General features: G+C 36.7%; 2 protein-coding genes across 3 annotated transcripts; both read right to left on the minus strand.

Moving 5' to 3' along the window:
• Positions 1-1,203: 1,203 nt before the first annotated feature.
• Snrpn (small nuclear ribonucleoprotein polypeptide N) lies at positions 1,204-23,930 on the minus strand. 2 transcript variants are annotated; one of them, XM_021192079.2, is made up of 11 exons: positions 23,767-23,930; positions 17,990-18,085; positions 14,648-14,796; positions 12,937-12,980; positions 7,422-7,568; positions 6,251-6,402; positions 5,618-5,729; positions 4,658-4,810; positions 3,864-4,002; positions 2,245-2,370; positions 1,204-2,153 (listed from the first exon to the last, which is right to left on the minus strand). In XM_021192079.2, exons 5-11 carry the CDS (start codon positions 7,422-7,424, stop codon positions 2,116-2,118), a joined length of 723 nt encoding a protein of 240 aa, XP_021047738.1. In that variant the 5' UTR covers positions 7,425-7,568; positions 12,937-12,980; positions 14,648-14,796; positions 17,990-18,085; positions 23,767-23,930; the 3' UTR covers positions 1,204-2,115. The 2 variants fall into 2 exon arrangements, with proteins under 2 accessions (XP_021047738.1, XP_021047722.1); XM_021192063.1 differs by lacking the exon at positions 12,937-12,980 and having other exon boundaries at positions 1,407-2,153.
• Positions 7,427-23,854, minus strand: Snurf (SNRPN upstream reading frame). Its single transcript, XM_021192120.2, has 4 exons — positions 23,767-23,854; positions 17,990-18,085; positions 14,648-14,796; positions 7,427-7,568 (listed from the first exon to the last, which is right to left on the minus strand). Exons 1-3 carry the CDS (start codon positions 23,778-23,780, stop codon positions 14,691-14,693), a joined length of 216 nt encoding a protein of 71 aa, XP_021047779.1. The 5' UTR covers positions 23,781-23,854; the 3' UTR covers positions 7,427-7,568; positions 14,648-14,690.
• Positions 23,931-24,744: the final 814 nt, after the last annotated feature.

Raw genomic sequence — 24,744 nt, forward strand, 5'->3', positions numbered from 1 at the left:
AAATTAATAAATATAATTATAAAATTCATATTCTGATATGACACCTATAAAGAGAAAGAATGAACAGCTTCTTTGAAAGGTGATAAGAACTACGAAGCAATTTCAAATATTTAACTAAATGAACTTGTTTAAATCAATAGATAACAGAAGCGAGCCTGTATTAGACAAGTATTTCATTGTATAACTTGTGCAATCCACTTTCCACCACCAATATCCTATAATACATAATAGTCTCTAGGAAACCAGCTTCCAATACATGAACAGACAATCTTTCAAAAATTAAGCTATAATAATTAATGACTAAAAAGTTGAAAATCAGAGCCGGGCGTGGTGGCGCACACCTTTAATCCCAGAACTTGATCGGCAGAGGCAGGCAGATTTCTGATTTTGAGGCCAGCCTGGTCTACAAAGTGAGTTCCAGGACAGCCAAGGCTACACAGAGAAACCCTGTCTTGAAAAACAAAAACAAAAACAAAACCAAAGTTGGAAATCTTTATTTTCCAAGTAATCCTCAAAATTCTGATGTTCAGACTGGGTTTTATCATATAGCCTTGAATTACTACTTATCTCCTTTCCTCCACATCCAGTATGCACCAATGCAATTGGTTTGTTTCTTTAGAATCAAACACACCTTCATACATGCTAGGGTGAACTATCCTACATACAAAACCTCATTTTTTTCAATGTGTGCTTGTGTCATATTATTTCTATCATAAGCCTCTTCATGTTCTGGTAAAGAAACATAAATGATGTCAAAGGATTCAGGAAAAATAACTATGCATATAAAGAAATCAGAGAGCTAATATCAAATTGTTTTAGGAAACATGTGCTCATCTATATATTAGAACTATGATGAAGTAGGGCATGACAGAAATACCTGTAATACTAGAACTTAGTATATTGAGGCAGAAGAATGAGAGTGCAGTCATCTTTGCCCATAAGGGAAATTTGAGGTAAGCCTAGGTTATATGAGACCTTGCATCAAATTCCCCTAAAATGGAAACTGAAAGATGTCTAATCAAAAGATTTTCCATAGACATTTATAGACTGGCATGTTGATGTATAATTCTAACTTGTAAAAACTCTTAAAGTGTTTTTAATCCTCCATAATACATAGTTCAGACTGGCATTTACACTAGCAAAACAATGTTCATTTCACAACTCACCTCTGAAGGGTCACTTTTAGTTCAAGAATAAAATCAGATTTTCTTCAAATTTGTAGTCATCACTCACATCCAAATATCAGAGCCTCCTGTTTACCAAGCCCCAGAATATGGGAGGGAGGGTTAATTAGCAATTCCTAGACATGAAAGAAGCTGCGCAATACCATCAGCAGACATACTGACTTGGATACTGAAAATTTCATAAGGCCCCACACAGATGAACTATTGACTTCTGAGAATGAGTCTTCTTCAGGAAAAACATTTTATAATTTATTTAATATCAAGTAATAAACCTAAACAAATGTATAAACTAAAACCAAAATGGACCCAGTACATGGTAAATATCTATATGTATGCACGCGTGTGCATGCATGGAATGCATGTATATGTGTGTATATATAGATGTATGTATTTTTGTAAACATAATTATAGACTGCTAAGCAATAGAGCATGTTTGGGGGATAGGAAAATACCTTGCATTCCATGTTTTAATTCATGAGCAATAATGGCATACTAGTGCCATAAATAATGTGAATTTAAACATCTGATTAAATATCTCCACACACCTTTAAGCGAAACATATTTAATTGACTGGAATTCCTTGTAAATCTTAGCAAATGGATTTTGATTTTCCTTATCTGTAAGGTTTTGAACCAATGCTTGGAGTGAATGTCAGAAATCAGGAAAATATTTCAACCATCTGATTCTAAGAAACTTGTTTGAGCAAACTTCATATCTTTAATATAGTAATCTTTAACAATAATTTCACCACTGAAACACATTTTGTTTCACTCTAACAAAATCAGCAGACAAAGAAAAACCCCAATTGAATTGCTCTATGTATTTATTATCTATAGTTAATGCAGTAAGAGGGGTCAAAAAGCTTGCAGGTACACAATTTCACAAGAAGCACTGTAGGGGAAGAGAAGGGCTGAGATTTATCAACTGTATCTTAGGGTCTTGGTGGACGCATTCCTGGGGGAGGTGGGCCTAGAAAGGAAAAATTAAAAAAAAAATCCATTAATGTTATTAAGAGTATATAAATACTGAAGGACCTGGATGTCCTAACATAACCACTAACCTCTAATTCCTGGTGGAGGGGGTCTCATTCCTGGAGGGGGCATGCCTATAGGTGTCCCTCGAGCAGGGGGAAGCCCAATGGGTGGACCCATGGGTGGTCTCATACCAGGTGGAGGAGCCATAATGCCTGAAAATTTGACAAAAGTAAGTAAATACTTCATGTCACCTCAGTAAAGCTGTTACAATTTAGAACAAAACAGTGGTTAAAGAAATGAGCCAATAATGGGAATGAGAAATGAAGTTTCTTATACTATAAAACCTGAGTGCCACATTAATAACAAATAACCAAAACCTTTCATTTACAAATGTCAACCAATCATCAACCAAATGATCTAAAAACGTGACATGGCTGAAAAAGGAACTGCTATGATAGTGACAAAGCTTGTGGGAGTAAGTGTTATCTGACTTGGTTTAAGTTCCTCTCCTTGAGATGAAACTAATCACAGACAGCTCCTTAGATGGCCAGGAATCTGAGACTAGATTGGCCACAAACCTCAGGGACAAAAAAATATTATTGGCTCTGCTAAAGGAATGTAGTACTAATGACATTCTGCCATATTGTTAGATCAGTGATTTGTCAAGCAATTAGAGATGCTTCCTCTAATAGATGGAAACGAATACAGAGACCCACATGCAGAAAATGTGCACAGAGACCTTGGAATACTGGGCCTCCTTCAAATCCCTGAACTAAGTCCCAGGAACCCTACTGAAGAGAAGGAAAGATATTTTAAGAGTCAGTAAGGATGGATGACACCATGGAAAGAGGTCTTTCTAGCAAGAAGACTGATGAACATGTAGTATTTTACCAAGCTTGCACTTGTCTAAGTAACACTGGGTCACTGTACGAAAAGTGGAAGTGAAAATAAGCTCCCAACCTACCCATTAAGTTATCTCTAGTTGGTAACCACTTGCAAAGAAAAAGTCTCGATGGATATATCAACACACTTAAAGAGAAGCCCATGCCTATCTGTTGATGGCAAACAATACTATCTCTATAGTAAATTTGGAGTTTGTCTCACAATCCTTTGTCTGAACTCCTACTACTTTTTATCTTTTGCTTAACTACTACATTTACTGTTTTATTTTTAATGGGTTTCCTATGTGTTAGAGGAATGTGTCTTAGCACTTGTTTTATGGGGCTTTTATTGCGGGGAGGGATACTTTGGCTGTTTCATATTCGTTTTGGCCAAATCTGTTTTGCATTCTAACTGAGAGTAAAAAGTGTGTCAACTTAGGTGAATGGAGAAATAGGAAAAACCTTCATCAGCATATATTTAGAAAGAACACTGTTTTCTCCAGGCAGTGGTGGCGCACACCTTTAGTCCCAGCATTCAGGTGCTAGAGGCAGACAGATTTCCATGGGTTTAAAGTCAAGCCTTGAATATACAGAGTTCCTAGAGAGTCAGGGCTACACAGAAAACCTGTCTCCAAAAAACAAAAACAAAAAACACATCTATTTCAATTGATAAGAAATTAAAAGTAGTCCTGAAACTCAATAGTTCCTAAATTCTTAGCTAGACAGTGAGATGATCCCTTATCCTCCATCAGAGTACTTAAGATGGTACTTCTTCAAAGTTATAGAATCAGAAGCCAAATCTCTATTCATCACAAAACCCTTACCTGGAGGTGGGGTTGCTCTGCCTACAGGTGGAGGTGGAGTTCCCCGTCCTGGTGGGTACTGGGTTGGGGCTCCTGCAATGCTAGCAGTAGCAGCAACAGCAGCAGCTGCAACAGTGCCTCTTCCCTGTGGGGTCATGACCTGTGAAGTTATGCCAAGAAGACAAAAGGTGAGTGATAAGTCTTTTTTTCCAAGAGTATTAATACTAAATATGTTCTACTACAAATTTAGTTGTTGTGTCTCATTTATCTTACTCTATTTCTTTTAAGTTAACAGAGAATAAATCCAGGGGTTTATGTATAATAAGCAAATACTCCTTCTGAGCTGCTGAGCCAACAGTCTGGAACTTTTGTTTTGTTTGTGGGTTTGTTTGCTGGTAGGTTGTTTCTTCTGTTGTTTGTTCTTTCTTTGGGTCAATGGTCTCTCCATCCAGCATTCCCAGTTATTATTGATCCCTTGAGATGTAACTGCCTCAGTCTTCAGAATGCTGACAGCAAAGGCATGCACTACATCTAGCTTTACTTTCATGTTTTTAAATCTTAGCATATTAACATTTTCTAAGCTTGTGATTTTTTTCAATCTGGCATATATAATTGAATCTTTAATTACATAAAATCAAAGTTTTTTTTTAAAGCTAGCAATTATAAGTCCCTTCCTTCTACAGTTGAGTATCAGATCTTTTCAGAACATATACAACTTAAATAGTATAGACATAGCTTCATATTTCCACATTTCATCATTCTCAGGTTCTACTTATATTTTCTCATTAATTGAAAATGTTTTTTGTGATTCACACCTGCTGGGATGGGCCTCCAACACCTCTGACAGGGCCTGCTAATCCAGCAGGAGCTTGGGGAATAGGTACACCCGCTGGTACTCCTCTGCCAGCTGCTCTTCCAACCCCAGGGCCACCTGCAGCGCCAGCAAGAGGCACACGAGCAATGCCAGTCTAAAACAAAAATGTATAGCTTACATAGCAGGTTAAGTTTGTTCAAAACTTCATTTATTGAAAGACAAATTCTGTAACTAATTTTTACAAAACATCTATCTCCAATCACTTTATATACAAATGAAAGTGATGGTGTAATACAACAAATACTCTTCTGCACCCTTCATATTTTGAATATATACACTGAGACTTTATAATCCTGCATAAACATAAACAGGGCAAATCCTGAACAATTTCTTCCCAATAAACATTCATTTAGACTTCTGTCTTTATAGATATTTTATTCACTTTACCTTCTAATAAAAGTAGCCTGTTGCTATCAGAGTACAAGCATTGCTTTGTTCAAATCAAAATGCATGCCCTTTCTTACTACACTAGAAAAAGTAAAGTATACAAGCTCAAGGCTAAACTTTAGTGATTTTCCATAAAGATATATGCAAATATGAGTGGGTGTCCAGTTTTTCCAGTGACTGGACAAAACATATTATGTGTTTGACAATTATTGACAGTTGTCCCACAAAACTTGTGAAAACAGAGTAACCCTAAGGAATAAAAAGAAGTCAATTCCTTACCATAACTTAGCAAGTATCCAGTATATAGGTACATAGGTGGGAGCATAAATAAATCCTTAATTCCTAAGGCTACAGATGAACCATATACTGGTTTTAAGTACTAGGTATATTTTAGTGTTCCTCTACTGTATACATTCAAATAACAAAATGTCCTCCACATTATAGGTCAACATTTTGTATATAAATTAAAAATGAAAGTCAAAAGCATGCATGTCCTGTTCTACAGCTTTCTTACATCTTTAGGAGGTGGACCCTCCACAGTCATGGAAACCAAGTTCTCCCCTCTTAGCAAGACCAGACCCAAAACCCGTTTTTCTTCACGTTCTGGCTGTTTTGCATTCTTTGGCCTATAAATCAGAACAAAATAAACATTGGTGAAAACATTTTGTAATTCTTATCAAAGATTTACTTTAAAACTCAATGAAACATTTCTCAAACAATGGTTTATTTGCCAGTTGAGGACTTAGTCATGTAAAAATTGTAAAATTGGTTTCCTGTTAATACTTGATTATAAAACTATGCAAAATTATGTTCTTTTGCACAATTTAGATTCTGATTGCATGACACGACCTATTTAAGTAGTCATAATTGAAGCCAGAATTAAAATAAAATGATAAATCTATTAAAAACTATAACCAAATAATGTTGACATCAAGTTTGTTTTTGCCAGCATGATATGCATGCAATGGCTATGATGCAATATAAGGATTGGACAGGAGCCTGAAAAAGGGCTAATAGGTAAGATAGCAAAACTGACACATTAAAGTGTCTATATTCACTACAGTCACTCTAAGGTATATTGCTTTAGCTCAAAACTTCCCTCCATCGCCTTCTTACCTCCCACATCCATGACCCCAAACAGACTTACTTGATCTTCCTGAACTCATCACAATCACAGAGGATCAAATTCATATGCTTGTCAAAAGCCTTAAAGGTGCCAATGAAGATTCTCCCATCTTGCAGGATACATCTCATTCTATAGTCAATGTGCTGCAGCATCTTGCTACTCTTACCCACTGTCTGCCAATTAAAGGAGATCATCAATGTTAAGTCTATCAGTAGCCCAGTTTTCTAACATTAGCTTATTCATTACCTACATTTATAACCATGTTTCTTCAATAGTTTTTACCCAATGTTTTCCAATTACTGAAATATAAAAATTGAATTAGGATCACTATAAATATCTCTACACTACTCAGAAACTTAAAAGTATTATCTTATCTAGAAAGATTAATAGAATTTACTCCTAAACTGGAAACCTTTCAACCTAGTTACCCCACAGAGTTGCTATTTCCTTCTAGAAGATTACATGAACTTCTAACAGAGCACCTCGTCCTGTGAATTATTTTATAAACATAAAAAATTACCTCAACAAATAACTATGAATACTAGCTCAATGAACTTACAATGATCCATTGGCACCCCAAAAGGCACCCAGATCCATCAGAACCACATCACTATTATTAAAGAAAATTTAATAGGATCAGGGTTACAAGACTGATATTGGACTTCATACACACATGAGGACCATGAGCCCCTATTCTTCCTGCCTCCAAAGCCAAAATGCTGGTTTTAGGCATGAGTCACAATACTTAAATCTGAGAGTAGCATCTTCTTCTTTATAAATATGTGCCCTTGACTTTCAGAATCTCAGTAGTCTATAGGACAATCTCTCTTTATCCAACTGTATTTCTGTTAATTAAAAGCTGTTCTTTCCCAATGGTCTGTGCTTGTGATGTGCAATTTGATCTAAGAGTCATCTATCTACAGGTTGGTCGCTTAAAAGATTTGGTCATTGAATAAATATTACATAATGCATGCATTCCTTGGTACTCTTTCCAAAGCTTTTAACCACCCTATACAGGGTAATCATAGGTCATCTCTTGATGGCTAAGCAGTGGAATAAGCATCCTTCTCTATAGATGAATCCTTATTTCAATTCTTTTACCAAAATAAAAAACTCCATACATTGAGAAACTATGATGTGGAGTCATTAAATTAGCTATCCAACCCTTTGCTTAATTAAATGTACAACTTACCATGATTGCTGTTCCACAATAGCTGTTGTTAACACTAAAATCTCAAGATCCTTAATACTTGGGGAAGGGCTATAAATAAAGGTTTGGATGCAGGCTATTAACAAACAGGGTAAGCTTGACCAAAGTTTCACAAACAGTGGATGGGTCCTGCAGAAGAAAACATACATTTATACCTCAATCCATGGCTTAAAAATCAGCAATTTTCAAACAATATAACTTCCTAAATATCCATGCTCTCTCTCATGTCCAACAATGAACTGTTCCAGTCCTCCATCTTAACACTACTATTACCCAACAGATCTATGAGACTCACTGCCACCAGTATTGGGAGGGCTTCTGGGTGTGTCTCTGGGTGCATCTACAGGTCAGACAGCAGTGCCAGCTTCCCTTGTGACTAACATGTGATCAGAGTATATATTTTAAGCTTGAGAAATGCACCTCTCTGGCCCCTCAGCATTGGTTTACAGATGTCTCCTAATTTTATGTGTTTTTGTCTGCACACATATCTTCATATTATGCATGTTCTTGGTGCTCAAGGTTAAAAAAAAGGTATCAAATTCCTTAGAATTCAAGTTATATCTAGTTGTGAGCCTCCATGTGAATGCTAGAAAGGGAGTCTTCTACAGAATCCACTGAGACATCTCAAAACATTATTACCAGGTTTTTATACAAGTGCTTATAAAATTAGATCCTCTTTCTTGGAAGAAGAACACTTATACTGACCATCTTCACATTAAATATTTATTTTAATAATATTAAAATATTATTAAAACACTATATATATTTTTAAAAAAACCCACATTTTTCAGTTCCCAAAATTTATCATTATGTCTACTTTTGGCCCCTCTTAAAGTCACGATGGATAATCTTCCTCCACCAATCAATGAGTGTGTCATTGAACAGCTCAAATTACAGAAGCTATAAACGGACATATAGTTACAATAAAGCATACATAATGCTGAGGAAGAATTCAGTGGCTTTATGACAGGAACAGTCTTACAGAAAGTTTGAGAAATTTTTAAGTATTAAAAAAATAGCTGGGCGTGTTGGCACATGCCTTTAATCCCAGCACTTGGGAGGCAGAGGCAGGCGAATTTCTGAAGTCGAGGCCTGCCTGGTCTACAGAGTGAGTTCCAGGATAGCTAGGGCTACACAGAGAAACCCTGTCTCAAAAAAAATGTAAAACACAATAAAAGCCTAAGAATATAGTCCATTCTTATTGACTGATTGCATGTTAAAGCATAAAAATTTTCCCTTTGTACCAAAAAACAAAAACAAAAACAAAAAACAAAAACCCAAAGCACCAAAACATAACCACCACATCAAAAACTTATATGGTTAAATGCCTATGAGAACTTGGGAGAGGTAAGGCAGGATAGAACGATGCCTAGAACTCAATGCTAGCCTGGAGTACATAGGAAAATGTCTAGATATCTCCAAACGAAACAAACAGAAAAGCTGCTAGATAGTTAAATGTATCAAAACAAATGTTTAAGACCATAATGTTTCATATTATATTTTGGGGAATTTGTAGAATATTTGTATGTATAAAATTATCCAATTATAAAATTAGATCCTCTTTCTTGGAAGGAGAACATTTATACTGACCATCTTCACATTAAATAAATATATGTATAAAATTTAAAATCTGTTACATTTTACCAGGAAAATGGTGGCGAACGCCTTTAATCTAAACACTCAGGAGGCAGAGGTGGAAGGATCTCTATGAGTTCAACACAACCCTGGTCTACAGAGCAAGTTCCAGGGTAGCCAAGGTTACATAGATAAGTCCTGTCTCGAAACAAACAAATAAGAAAAAAGAAATCTGCCTGTCACTGAATTGCTAGGATCAAAGGCATTTGCTACTATATGCACAGCTATGTCAAACTCCCAAAACTACTTTTCTTACTCTGAAGTTCAAGTAGCTCTCAGTCTAGGATGAATACTCTTAATTCTTCTTATAGCCTTTTCTTTCTTATCTTCAAGTATCACTAGCAACTTAACTAACAAATCTCTGTTTTGAGACATATTTCACAAAGGCTAGCAAGCTGTCCTTCAATGTGACATCTTTCTTTGGCGTTTTGTTTTGTTTTTGAGATAGCGATTTTCTATATAGCCCTGGCTGTTCTGAAACTCAAAGAATTAAACCTAGCTGGCTTCACAGAGATCTGACTGCCTCTGCCTTCTTTGTGCTGGCATTAGTGGAAAGCATCTTCAAGCTCAGCATGATCATTAATCAGCCACAATGTTTAGAACTGCCAATGTTGGGGCTGGTGAGATGGCTCAGTGGGTAAGAGCACCTGACTGCTCTTCCGAAGGTCTGGAGTTCAAATCCCAGCAACCACATGGTGGCTCACAACCATCTGTAACAAGATCTGATGCCCTCTTCTGGAGTGTCTGAAGACAACTACAGTGTACTTACATATAATAAATAAATAAATCTTAAAAAAAAGAACTGCCAATGTTGGGCTGGAGAGATGGCTCAGTGGTTAAAAGCACTGACTGCTCTTCTGAAGGTCCAGAGTTCAAATCCCAGCAACTACATGGTGGCTCACCACCATCCGTAACGACATCTGATGCTTCCTCTGGAGTGTCTGAAGACAGCTACAGTGTATTTGCATATATATAATAAATAAATCTTTAAAAGAAACTGCCAATGTTAACCCAAGTGAAATCAAACTCATGGATAATGATGTGTGTATAAATGAATGTCTCTGTTCCAAAAATGTATTAAAAATTATTAGCTGGACAGAGGTGGCACACACTTTATTCCTAGCACTCAGGAGGCAGTCTAACCTGAATTTAAGGCTGGTGTTAAATTCTATTCTAAAAGAACCAGGGGTATACAAATAATGAGAGAGAGAGAGAGAGAGAGAGAGAGAGAGAGAGAGAGAGAGAGAGAGAGAGAGAGAGAGAGAGAGAGACTGTTAACCACAGGATATAAGGGTTAGAATGGCTCAACTTGGAAAGTACCTGCTCCCAAATATAAGGCCTGAATTAGGATGACTAGAAGCCAATATAAATAATAATTGGGCAGGTGTGACAGCAAACTCAAATTATCAAAAAAAAAAAAATACAACGCACAATTTGAACCCCTTCTGTGAAGTTATTATTACTCTATTATCAAAGCCATGTATAGACACACAAATAAAAAATGAACAGACCAAAATCCATAATAAACATGTGAACCATATACCTGCAAATCACATAAAAACACACATCAAAAACATAATCCAATGCAATCAAGCTGGCTTTATCATAAAGCTATAGGTTTGGTTCAACATAACCATATCAATAAAACTATAAATCTCATATGTAGAGATAGAAGTCACATGACCATCTTAAAATATGTAGAAAATCCAACATCACTGCATGAATATATATAAAAGTATTGTAAGGAACAAACTTTCACAAAACAATGGCTATAACAATTTGACAATGAAAGCTATCCTAAATAGAGAAAAATCTCAAAACAACCCCAATAAATGAGAACCACAACGGGGTTGCCTACTATCTTCATTCTTATTCAGCATGAGTAATTCATAGGCACTAAATGCACACAGTATGTATACAAACATGCAGGTAAAAACACTCATGTACATTTAAAAAGAGAGAACCCAGTTATTAATAGGCTTTAAATATTAACAGAGTTCTCAAAAGAAACAGAAATATCTTTAAAAGTCTTTAAAAGTGTTTAGCAGGCCTGGCAAGATTGGTCTTAAGTTAACAGCCCTGGCTGTTCTTCTATAGGTGCCGAGTTCAATTCCCAGCAATCAAATGGTAGCTCACAAGCATCTATGAAATCTTTTGCCCTCCTCTGGCCTGTATGCATACATGCAGGCAGAACACATACATATATAATATATACATAATAAATAAAAAGGTGGGGATATCTATCAGAAAAATGAAAATTAAAACCATTTTGGATTTCATTATGCTCCTGTAACAACTGCTAAGAGAAAACACAGAAAAAGAATGTGTAGGGAAGGGTTACTCAGTGCTGTCAGAGTGCAAACTACAGAAGATGTGCCAAACAGGATTGTATTTCCTTTTAAGTCTCTAATCAAGTATATAAACCTTACTGATCCTGCTATTCCACTCTAGGACATATATGTGTACACTGTATCCTATACTCATTTGTTTAACAATGCTAATTGCTGATTTTTTTCAGCTATAAAGAAAATGAAATTCATAGGGAAACAGATCAAACTGCAAATAATTGTAAAACGTAAGTAGTACTCTGATAATGCAGAAAACAAATTCAACAATCAAAACTGCCATCTCAAAAAACTAAATAGTTTCTGTACAGAAAAGGACAATTAGTAGAATACATAGACAGCTCTCAGAATTGCAAAATACCTTTGATTGTTTTATCTGACAGAAAACTGTCTAGAATATATTAAAACTCTCTGGATAACTGAAATCAATAAAATAAATGGTCTGAAGTGATGATTCAATAGTCTTAAAGGACCTGTTTCTGGTCCTTTAAGAAATATGATCAATCAAACTTTCCAAGTACGTGTGTGTGTGTGTGTGTGTGTGTGTGTGTGTGTGTGAAATAAAACATTCATTTTGAGTTACATGGGTTTGAAGATGTACCAAACCCATAATGTATCAAACAAAGCACTGTCGGGTATGAAATGCCTCCCTTGAGTTGTTTCAGTGTGGTGCTGACTATCTCCTCCTCTGTATAATATTAATGTAATTGTTTTACATTTCCAACCAAAACCTGATAACAAGCCCCCATTACTTAAGATAACTACATAATTTATTTGCAGAGAGCAGAAATATCGAACTGGATTGTGCCAAAAGCTTCCTAACTGCTGGCTAGTTTTCAGTGTCAAAAGGTACTATACAGGACCCTGAAGAAAATTCATTCCTATTCTGTTGTGAATCCTGTGAGCTACAATAACAATATGTCTGTTAGGATATGACCACTGGTACAAGGATTTCATGGATAATATGGAAGTAGTCAACAGGTCTCTAATTTAGTTGTATATTTTTAATTGGGTAATTCTTTTATTAGCTTCGTGACACAGAGTCTCTCTACATAGCACTGACTAGCCTGAAACTCATAGTTTAGGCTGGCTGACCTGGAACATAGGTCTACTTGCCTTTGCCTCCTGATTGGTGAAATTAAAGGCAGGAGCGACCATGCCTAGCTTAATTGATACAGTTTTAAAAACAGGAAGATAATTGGCTCTCTGTTTATGAGATGCTACTATGCTTTTGCACAGGACCCTAGTTCAGTTCTCTTAAAACACAAGTTCTCTTAAAACATTGTCTACACCTCTGGTTCCAGGAAATTGTGATACCTTCTCGGACTGCTGTAGATTCCTGTAAAAATACATAATGTTTATTTTTTAAAGTAATAAAATAGATGAAGTTAATGCACGCAAAACAGCTGAGAATACAGGCACTATAGGTGAAGCTACAGCTATTATTGCTAAACTGGTATAGCATAAAATAACTCCTCTCTAAATACTTTATACCCATATATTAGTTCATGCCTCACCTCTTATCAGAAGAGTCTCTGTACAATGGATGGTGCTTTATAGACTTGCAATTGAACAAAGTGCAGAAAATAAGTGAAGTGGAGGGCTCAGTCATAAATTATATCACAGCACTACCACCCAAGTCTAAGAACCCATCACAGAATGGATAGAAAAATTATAAACCAGACATCAGTGGACTTCTGGGAATATTGTCATCTTGATATTGCAAAATTATTATACTTATGAACCATCACAGTAAGCACGTATCGGTGCCTGCACAAAACTTAGCCAATCAACACTCCAACATGGATGTGGTGGGCTTATGAGGCTCCCTCCTTAAATTAAATTATAGGTCAGCCAAGATCAAATAATGAGATCTTGCCTGAATAAATACATTAAACCTTTAAAAAATAACTCTAGTATGTATACACATATAGTAGTACAGACATATAATTTCAACAGTTAAGTGATAGAAACAGAAATATAAGAAATCCAGGCTTTCTTGGCCAAAGTGTGAAACAAAAGTTTCATTTTGGAGTGGTTTATAACTCACTACATAAATTCAAACTGCCAGGCTCCTGCTGCTGAGAACATCTTGGGTACAAATGATACCTATAGCAGCAGCACAATATTTATTTATTTATTTATTTATTTATTTATTTGTCTGTTTGTTTATTTATTTCTGTTTCCTCTTAAGTATACTTATGTCTTTTTTTTCCTCTTTACATTTTTTATTTACATGCCAAGTGTTATCCCCTTTCCCATTTCCCCACCCCCTCCCAGAAACCTTCTATCCCATCTTCCCTCTCTGTGCCTCTATGAGGGTGTTCCTCAACTCCTCCCATCTACTCCCACCTCTGTACCCTCGATTCCCCTACACTGGGGCATCTATCAAGCCTTCATAGGACCAAGGGCCTCTCCTCCCATTGATGCCTGACTGAAGCCTGACAAGGCCATCCTCTAGCACAGCATTTATAAATGAGTCATCTGTCAACATCACTTTACACCATGTCCAAGAAAGCCTTGTACTCTGTGAGTACTGTATGCCCATGGAGGACAGACATACACGTAAAGCACCAGCATAATATTTATAAATTAAATAAATTAATTGGCCTAAAAGAAAATGACCTGCAAAAAAAAAATCAAAGCACTACATTGTAAAATAGAATCTAAATAAAGTAAATATAAATCAGTAAGTATTATAATAACATTATAGATGATACTTTTATTATATGATATGCTGATTCAAAATAATTATGGTGTAATACTTTCTGTAGAATTCTATGCCTACTGAATCATAAATTAAAATAATTCAGTATATTCATAAATATAACACTTTCTTGAAAGTAATAAAAGCTAATATAATACTATGTAAAGTATTAGCAGGAAAATCTCACAAGAGTGGGTTCTATAAATTCACTAATAATTGAGTGCATTTTTTGTAAAGTAGAAAAAAAGAATGAAAAAGAAAATAAAATTTCCTTAATGCATTCTAAAGTAGTATATGGAAACACGACATGTCAGGGAATATACATTAAGATCATAGTTATACTGGTTTCAGTGTTATTTAATAAGTGCATTTTAGAAAATCTGTGTGCCTCAATCTGGGTTATATATATTATATATATAATATATATAATATACACCTTTTTAAAAAAGTAATTATATCAATTAAACCCTAGATACCTTATTATTTCTTTTTACTTTTGTCATTTTGGAATTAATTCTAACCTGTTCTCCTTGAATTCCACCACCTTGAAGTTGCAATACTGCTTTAACCACCTCTTGGTGTCTCAGCTAAGAATGCCTGTCTTAGTTCTGCCTGGAAATCCACCACAGGAACTTGCTGTTGCTGAGAACGTCGTGGGTACAAGTGACACCTACAAAAAGAGTACAATATTTTTAAGTGACAGAAGGTATCTGTCTATGTAGATAGCAATAAATAGGAAAATATAAACCTTTGCTCTAAAAGAGCCTCCTTTAAAAAGTCTAACATAGTTTAAAATATTGTCATTTAGGTACAAACATAAAACTAAACAATTAAACAGGGATTTCTGCCAACAAAAATGGATAAACAACTACTAGATATTTGTTCAGTATGGGAATGTATCCTAGTAACTAAGAAGCCAAGAGTCCTCATCTAGAAACTCTTAAGATACAAGAGAAGAGGGCATCAGCTCCTGTTACAGATGGTTGTGAGCCACCATGTGGTTGTTGTGAATTGAACTCTGGACCTTTCCTTGAAAGAACAGTCAGTACTCTTAACCACTGAGCCATCAATCCAGTTCAATAACATTTTTTCAAAGTGTCTGCATACACATACAAGCACACACCCACAACCGCACACCACACCCACAATCACAAACACACAGATTAAAATAATAATAAGTTAGACAGATGCTTTAACAGTTAAGAACAATTGTTGCTCTTAGGAAGAATCTTCAAGTCCTAATATCCACATGGTAGTTCAAAACCTTGAAAATGTTAACTCCAGTCCCAGAAGACCCAAATGTCCTCTTCTGGCCTTGGATACAAGGTACATACGTTGTGCTGACATACATATATGATAAAAATAAACCTTTAAAAAAATATGCCCATGGGCTGGTGAGATGGCTCAGTAAGAGTACTGACAGCTTTTCTGAAGGTCCTGAGTTCAAATCCCAGCAACCACATGGTGGCTCACAACTACCTGAAATGAGATCTAACACCCTCTTCTGGTGTGTCTGAAGTCAGCTGCAGTATACTTATATATAATAATAAATAAATCTTTAAAAATATATATGCCCATATATTTGTCACCTAAAAAAAGCTAAGTGCATTGCAATAAATGTAGACATTTTATTGAGTCATGTATATTATTGCTCTATAAAAAAAAATTTAGCAAAATACAAGAGGCAGTTCCTGTTGCCTAACTATAATGTAAGTACTCAGAAGGCAGTGACAATTGGATTACTATAAATTTGAAGTCAATCTGGTGTACAGAGTGAATTGTAAGACCACCAGAGCTACTTGGTAAAACCTGAGAAACAGGAAACAAAATCAGAAGAAATAAACAAATACCAAGAGATTTATATTCTAGTAGCACATAATCTATGTTTCTGAAGAACCTAAGGCAAAAGTGCTGTGATTTCCAGTTCAAGGCCCATCTAATACCCCACTCCTCAAAACAGGATAACCCAAGGGATCCTTCTTTATTAGCAAGATGGTTGTTGAAAGTTTACACACACCGGGCGTGGTGGCGCATGCTTTTAATCCCAGCACTCAGGAGGCATAGGGAGGCGGATTTCTGAGGTCGAGGCCACCCCAGTCTACAAAGTGAGTTCCAGGACAGCCAGGGCTATACAGAGAAACCCTGTCTCAAGGAAAAAAAAAAGAAAAAGAAAGTTTACACACTATAAACAACTTGTAAGAGTCAATATTTTCTCATGTTCTCCTATTTTAAGAAAGCGATTTTAGCCAGGTATAGTGGTACTCATCTTTTATCCTAGAAGCAGGAGGCTATCAGTGAGTTTGAGTCCAGCCTGGTCTATATAGTAAGTTCCAGGAAAGACAGAGCTACATGGTGAGACCCTGTCTCAAAAAAAAATCATTTTAATCATGGTTTTTAATTGCACTGTATTTTGCCGATCACTTTGGAAGGATATATATATATATATATATATATATATATATATATATATATAATAATTTAAAGATAAATAATTACCTTTAAGATAATAATTATCTTTAAATTACCTTTAGTATATTAAAATATTTTACTGCTATGTTGCCTATTGTCTAAAATTTTTGGGGAAAAAGTCCTTTAGTATAAAGGATGTGAAACAAACAGTAATAAATATCTGCAGTATCTGCTCCCGAATGCAAAAACAAATGTCAAGTAGTCTAATAAGAAATAACTAGTCTGTCAGTGGTGGCACACACCTTTAACCCTTGCAGTTGAGAGGCAGTGGCAGGTAGATCTCTGAGTTTCAGGACAGCCAGTACTACACAGAGAAACCCTTACTCAAAAAANTAAAAAAAAAAAAAAAANAAAAAAANAAAAACTATTGTTATAGCACTCATATTCTGCATTCTATAGTCAATATACAGATGTACCAATGTAAAGGTTGCAAAGGTATATTGAGAGCTAAAACTTCATTTCTTCTCTTATACACCCTCAAAACCACAAATGTGAATGCCATGAAAAAGTCCTGACATGAGAACAATTTGAGATTATTATCTGAACGGAAAAAAAGGAGAATGAAATGTAATAGTTTTTAGACTAATTAAGAGTTTATATATCAGTAATCAGAATATTTTAACTATGCTTAAGTTATAGATCAAGATTCATTTATGTGTGTACATGTACATATTGAAAAAAATTAATGAAATATTTTTAAAATTTTAGCTAAGACATACTATTCAATGAATCTAAATATTGCCAGGCATGGTAGTGCACACAAGCAATACCAGCACTTGGGATGTGGAGAAGGTCGAAGAGTCAAGGGGACACTCTGGTTTGTGATAAAAATCAAGGTCAACATAGGCTATCCATCTCAAAACTAATAATAAGCTTTATTATAAGGAAGGATCAAATGTGTACATTAATGTCTCACATCAATGCAGAAAATGCATTTATAAGAATTCAAAATAAATAGCATAACTTAGAAATTCATACTGTGAATATATAATTCTAATGGTAAAAACCCCTTATGCACGCAAAAATAAAAATAGAATACTTCTATAAATTGTATGATGCTCTGAGTTTAATTCAAGCACCACAAAAATAAAATGGAAAAGATGAAGGCAGCAACATTCCTTTATTTGAAATGTCAGGCAAAAGTCACATGTTATACTGAATAGCTAGGTCTTTTGGTGTGTGCTTTTAATTCTAGCACTCCTAAGGTGGCAACAGGTATCATTTCAACCAGGTATGGCTGAAATGGTAAAAGCTGACTTCTGTTCAAACAATACAATTACGGATTCAATTATTTTATTACATCTTCTATATCAGGTATTCAATTAATATCATTGCAATCTCTTATTTGTATGATACTTTTCTGTTATTAGGTTCTTAACTCAGAATTCACATACTCTTGGTTGCTCAGTGAGGCTGTCCTTCTACGTTTGACCTGGACCTCGACCTCTGGCACGTGCTGTTCAGTAGTTCTTCTCAAGTGTAAGCGATCCCTGAAATTAAAAGAAAAAAAATGCCATTAATTTATTTAAAAAATATTTAAATGCATCATGATGACTTAAGAGCTCTTGCCTCGGAATCAGGAAGCTCTGGGCTCCATTCCCAGCTCTGTGTAAATAAGAGATTGTAGTACATACATTTAATCTCAGCACCAATGACATGAAGACAGGCTTTATGGTCACAACAACCCTAAATTAAAAGTTTAAGGATACTCTCGGCTACCTAGCAAATTTGGGACCAGTCTAGGCTAAATGAACCCTTACATTGAAACATAAGTAAGATTGATAAAATGGTTCAGTAAGTAAAACGTTGCCAGCTGTGAAGACAAACTAGACAATCTGTGACTGATCCCTGGACCCCTGGCAATGTAGAGCACCTACTTCACAGAACTATGTTTACTTCTGTATCTGCCATACAAGCAAAAAACCACAACCACCACACACTAAAAACAAAATAAAAGTTTGAAGGAAAAAAATAAAGGCTTCTCTTAGAATCTTTTTAATTTGCATAGTGAATATTGAAAGGTATTCATAGTCTAAAAAAAGGTAAAATTATGACAAAGTGTGCCTTTATTTCCAGTACTTAAAAGTCAAAAAAGTCAAAAGCAGGAACAAAGGCAAAAAAGGGCAGATCTCTCTAAGTTCTAGACCAGTCTGTCGTACATGTAAAAGTTCTAAGCCAGCCAGGTCTAAGATAGGAAGCCTGTGTGAAACAATGAAGTGATCAGAAAATAAGATACAATTAAAACATTAGAGTATTTTATAATTAAAAATATATTAGAATCTGGAGATGGAGAGATAGCTCAGCAATTATAATCACTCTCTGTTCTTCCAGAGGTTCTGAGTTCAATTCCCAGGAATCACATGGTGGCTCACAGGCACCTATAAATACTGCAATCTGATGCTTTCTTCTGACATCCAGGTATACATGTAGATAGAACATATATATGTAAAATAAACATTTGAAAAATATTAGGACCTGAGATTTAAACATAATTTAGTTAGGGAAGAACATTACATGAGAAAAATCTGGATTAAGTTCGGGAAATGAAGTAAAATATATTATTTCCAACTATAAATCTCAAAAAATATGTATAAGGATGTAGCACACACATATCCCATATATACATATACAATATGTGCCAGTCCTCTGTACCAAGAGAAAGCTAAGATCACTCCAAACTATTTGGGAAAATAATTTTAGATCACAATCCATTTATAAACCAGACTAACAAAGCATAAAAAATAAATTAGAAAATTAATAATTAAAATATTCATATGTACATGTAGCTGTCTTCAGGATTTACAAAGAAATAATAGGGTTGCTTAAGCAAAATGCTATAAACAGGATGGGAAAATGCACTACCATGTTAATATCTGGGAACACCTCACAAAATGGCCGTTCTGTCAAATTGAAAATAAGAGTAGGAGCCTCAGGGTGGCCATGTTAGGAACTGCAGAAATCATTCATAATACTGAAATTAGAAAAACAAATGCAGAAAAAAACAAATGAAAGGTTTTTGACAAGTCATGGAAGAATGTCAAAAGCAGAATCCAAATGCCAATTCTCTAAATTCTACCTATCTGTAAAACTAGATGAATTAAGCACCCGACCAGTTAACAGTTGTTTTGTTTATAGACTCTTAACCTGTTCTAAAAAAATAACCTAAATGTCCTTATGTGTTTGTGTGTGTGTGTGTGTGTGTGTGTGTGTACACATGTACACACTTATAAATCCCTTTCAGCAAAACTGCCCTGTAAAATCTGAAGGATGAATTGTATCATCAGCTTGTACCACACAGCAAGTTGAAAGTCATAAGTGGCTCTATGGCAAGATCTACCCAAAGTTACTACTAACTTGTTAACCCAAGGACTAGCAATCATAGGACTTGGTAAACTGAAATGGGGTGACTTATTTCAAGACTAGCTTGGGCTACACAGCTATATTATCAAAATCTTGCCTGAAAACAAAGAATCACTTATAAATTCTCTTACAATTATTTAGACAAGTAACATGAGTATAGTAATAAATGTAGCAAATTAACTTCAAAAACTACATTTTAAGTGCAAGTTTTTAAAGTGAAGATACATTCAAAACGACTAAATTCAGTCATTTTAACAAAGTTCTATGAACAGAACAAGTAAAATAACACTTTTAACAACAATAAAGTCCCCTTAATTAAAATATTTTCATCTAAATTGAAGAAAGGACACCCAGCATTTTCCAACTCAGTATCTGGTACAGCAATAATCACAACAGTCAACTGTCTCATGAGACTGCATCTTGAGTTACAGTTAGACCCTTCCTTAAAACAGTGACAAAAAGTAATCACAGCACCAAATCACTACTTAAGGCAGAGATATGGAAAATTCAGAGGCCTTGAAAAGGAGAATGCCTAATCAAAGAGATCTGATTCAACTAAGAAAATATAGTGGGCCATAATAAGCAGTTTTATAAGTCACTAAAGTAGCTGAGCCAAAAGATTAGTTGAAACCCCATGTTACTAGAGACTAAAGACTAAATTATATTATATACAATATTTTAAAGATATGTTTTTGAAGTCTGGCAACTGCAGTGTGAAGATTACAAGTTTAAGGTTAACCTTGGCTACAAGATAATACTGTCATGTCAGAAAGACAAACTTCTAAAACAAAGTCTATGTTCTAAAATTTACCATTATTTAAGATTACAATATGACAACCATAAATACTACCTGCCCATAAATGTGAAAGAAAACAAGATTTAAAAAAAAAAAAGCAAGCACATAAAAAAAAATCATGAAAAAATATTGAAAGTATGAAACACAGGAGCCACACCTGTTGTTCCAAGCACTGAAGGGAGAGGAGTGGATCACCAGCTCCACTGACAGTAGGATACATATCACGTCTGACATTAAGTTGATTTATGTCAGAAACCTGTTTTAAAATTTTTAAGCGTATCTGATAAAGAAATGTAAATGCAATTATTTTGCTCATTATTTTTTCAAATTTAGAGTAGTTTCTATTTCAAAAATTGAAAAAAAAAAAAAGAGTCATTTATCAATAAAACTATCCATTCCTAAAGCATGTACAATCCTGGTTTTTAAATTTGTCTTCTCTTTAAGAATTTACAACTTATATTTTTAGCTGCTACAGAGTTTAAAATTTTTTAAATAGGCATTAAAATATAAATATAAATTTCCTACCTGATAGGTAATGCTATCTTAACCATCACCAATAGGTCCTGATCTGGCTATATTGTTCTAAATTCTCACACACCTATTCTCCTACCAAAAAAATAATTGGGAATCACCTGCTCTGCCATCCAGGAACAGGTCATACACACCTCTAAGCTCTATATTCCTTCTCCCCGACCCCATCTTCCAAATACCAGAAGTCACAGGAAAAAAAAAATCAACTCCTAGCTCACCCCCCCCCACCTTCCATTAACAAAGGTCTTGGAAGATAAGAATAAGACTGTGAAAAGGAGCCTGCACAAACAAGTCTCCTTTTTCTTCCCTTTCCCTAACTCTGACACTGCAGGAAAGGACGGCTAAAGATACGCAGCTATAACACCAGGTTAAGGAAATGGAAGTCATCCCCTTGATGACAATACTGCACAATTCCTCTGCGAATGCCCTTCTTTTGTCAATGCAGGGAGAGGTAGGTCTCACCTCTACTGCATCAGGTTCCTGTAGGGAGAGAACCTGTCCTCAGTAGGCTCAGTTCTCAAGGACCTTAAGAAAGGGTGTGGCTGAAATTCCAACACCGCAGAAATGACAAGTGCTGTTACCTCCTTAGATTTGTAGCATAATGGGGAGGGGTCTACTGCCCTGTATACACGATGCTGCGCCTGCGCACTTCAGCACCTCTGCAGCAGCGGCCATCTTTATAGATCCTCACAATGGCGTTTGACATGCGACAAGACCCCTTGATAATACCAAGATGACTTTGATAAAATTCTGCATGCCATGAAAAAATAAAATAAAAGACATCGTCTTATTACCTCTACTCAATGAGTGGGTAAAAGCAAGTATTGCATAGACTTCATACACTAACCCCCACACCGTGAGGGGTGGTTGACAGTGACACAACAAGAAAATGGAACACTGAGACTTGCATCCCTATCTTGTAAATGGGAAACAGTTTTACAAAAGGAAACAATACGAACAAAATATACAATCCAATTAGAAACAAGATTGCAAGAAAAATCCTTAAACTGAGGTGTGGCCATCCCACTCAGGTTCTCCACAACTCCCCACGCCCCTCCAATATTGGTACATTCCATATATCTATCTCTGTAGACCCCACCCTGGAAGTGCCCTGAAGCCTACTGTCACTGAGCTGCAGGGCTAAAAATGGCACCCTACTGCCTCAGTTCGACCAGACTTTGTACAGTAATTACCTCCATCGACTCTTGTCAGAGTTCCAAGGCCCCAAACCAGTGATTCAGAAGCACTCTAGCCACCTGCAACCTGGACATACAATCACTTATTTGAGTTGCAAGTATCTTCTTGCCGCACAACCACATGACCTTGAAGTGGTTACAGAGGTCTCAGAGGAAATCATCCACTAGCGCTCACTTTCCACTAAAGAAGCCATACCACCACTACACAGCTCTGATATCCTTAAAGCCACATGAAGCAGCAACAGAGCTCCCAGATCGCCCCCCTCCCCCCGCGCCCTCAGCCTAAAGGCGACAACAGAGCTCCCCCAACCACGAGCTAAGAGGCTGCGGCAACACAGGCCGAGGCAACAGACCTACTACTACCCCCACCCTAGGCTCACAGGCCATGGCAATGGAGCCCCATCCTCATAGCCCACAGGCCGCGGCAACACAACTCCAGTTGCCTCCACCCTGAGCACACTAGCCATGGCGACCAAGCTTCTAGCCCTCAGGCCACCGCGACACATCTCCAGTTCCCCCAAACCCGGACAGCACTCCCATCCCCCCAGACCACACAGGCTGCGGCAGCCCAGTTCCCATGCCCTCTAGCCCATTGGGTGCTACGGCAACCGAGCTACCACCACCCCCACCTCCACCCCCACCCGGGAGAAAACAGGCTGCGACACTGGGACAACAGAGTTCCCACGCCCTGTAGCCCACAGGCTGCATCAACAGAGCCACAGCCTTGGGCAACAGAGTATCCACCCAGCCTCGGAGCCCACAGGCTGCGGCGGCAACAGAGCTCCTGCATCCTGGAGCCCACAGGCCGCAAAGTAACAGTTACAAAATCCCGGAATCTACTTGTTCCAGCAGCCACAACGTAACTTCCATCCACTCCCACCCCGGGAGCCCACCAGCTGCAGGCAACAGAGCTCCGGCAACCTGGAGGCCGACAGCTCCAAAATCCGTGGACCTACAAGTCGCGGCAACACAGCTCTGACTTCCAGGAGTCCAGAGGCCGCGACAAAAGAGGTCCCGTATCCTGGAGCCCCCTTGCTGCGGCAACACAGCTCCTTCATCCTGGATCCCAGTCACAACCTCAGACCATCATAATAAAGGCAACGCATTACACGCGGGTGCCGCACTAACACACCCAAGGAGTCTGTCTGACGGCTCCAAAGGATTGCTCACCAATTCTCAAAAATAAAGGTAGCTAGGTTGCCAAAAAAAATCTTAAGAAGCCCAAATCTAGAATGTTTTGGTCAAATAGGGAGCACTTTCACTACTAGAATCCACAAGCCCAGCTAACCTTCCTCGCTCCATTGCGTTGCAAATCACTCCTCAGAACCAAGCGTCTGGCATCTCCGGCTCCAGCTCCTCTCTGCGCTAGGCTTGCCGCAATGGCTCAGGTTTATCACGCTGCTCCCTACGCATGCGTCCCAGGCAATGGCTGCACATGCGCACATTTTTGCCGCAATGCAGGGGTCTATGTCCCTCTGACCGAAATGTCCTGCCAAAAGGCAGCTACCGAAAGGAATGCTTGAGCATTCCTACTATGGAAATTTGAGCATGTATTTAAAAAAAAATATTGCTGTCAATCTGGACTAATGGATATAATTACCTATTTCTGAATACATTTAATTTTTTTAAAAAATAAATCGTTCCCAAGTGGTTGCAAGCATCACTGATCTAAACATAAATTTAAAATACACAGATTTTTACTATGTAGGAAAGGAAAAAAGGTTTGATCTCCAATATTAGGAAGACGAGTTTCTAGGCTATATCATGTTACATAGTGTATCACAAAAGAATTATTTACAAAAAAAAAAAATCAAACATAAAGCCCAGCCAAATTGTCAGATGCTTAAAATTCTGTACAGAAGAAAGTTATCCTGATTGCTAATTCTACATTCTACATTAATATAGTAGTACTTGTATTTTCTTTCTCTGTGTTAGGACATATGACTGGGGAGAAAGGTATATTCTCCAAATCATGGTGTGATTAAATTTTAATACATTCAGTTGAGAAACGTCTGTATCTGTTTTTGTTGTTGTTGTTGTTGTTGTTGTTGGTTTTGGAGACAGGACTTACTAAATTTTATTACATTTAATCTATTACCAATAGTGAGTAATGCCTGGGGAGGGGGGTGGAAAGTAGACACTATTTAGTAGCAAATATATGACCTCATAGAAATGCCATCCAGTAATTCCAGCTCTCAGGAAGCTTATTCTAAGGAAGCAGTATTTTTGTATACTCAAGGCCAGCTTGGGTTCAATTTGTGACAAT

The sequence above is a fragment of the Mus pahari genome, chromosome 1 (assembly GCF_900095145.1).
Source record: "Mus pahari chromosome 1, PAHARI_EIJ_v1.1, whole genome shotgun sequence".
In the NCBI taxonomy this organism is placed as follows: Eukaryota; Metazoa; Chordata; class Mammalia; order Rodentia; family Muridae; genus Mus; species Mus pahari.

Coding starts and splice junctions, on each gene's coding strand:
- Snrpn (XM_021192079.2), bottom strand. Junction 4,003..4,657: donor TTGGAGGCCCATCCCAGCAG/GTGTGAATCACA, acceptor ATAACTTCACAG/GTCATGACCCCACAGGGAAG. Junction 2,371..3,863: donor CAGAGCAACCCCACCTCCAG/GTAAGGGTTTTG, acceptor TCAAATTTTCAG/GCATTATGGCTCCTCCACCT.
- Snurf (XM_021192120.2), bottom strand. Junction 14,797..17,989: donor GCCTCACTGAGCAACCAAGA/GTATGTGAATTC, acceptor CTCTTTTTGTAG/GTGTCACTTGTACCCACGAC.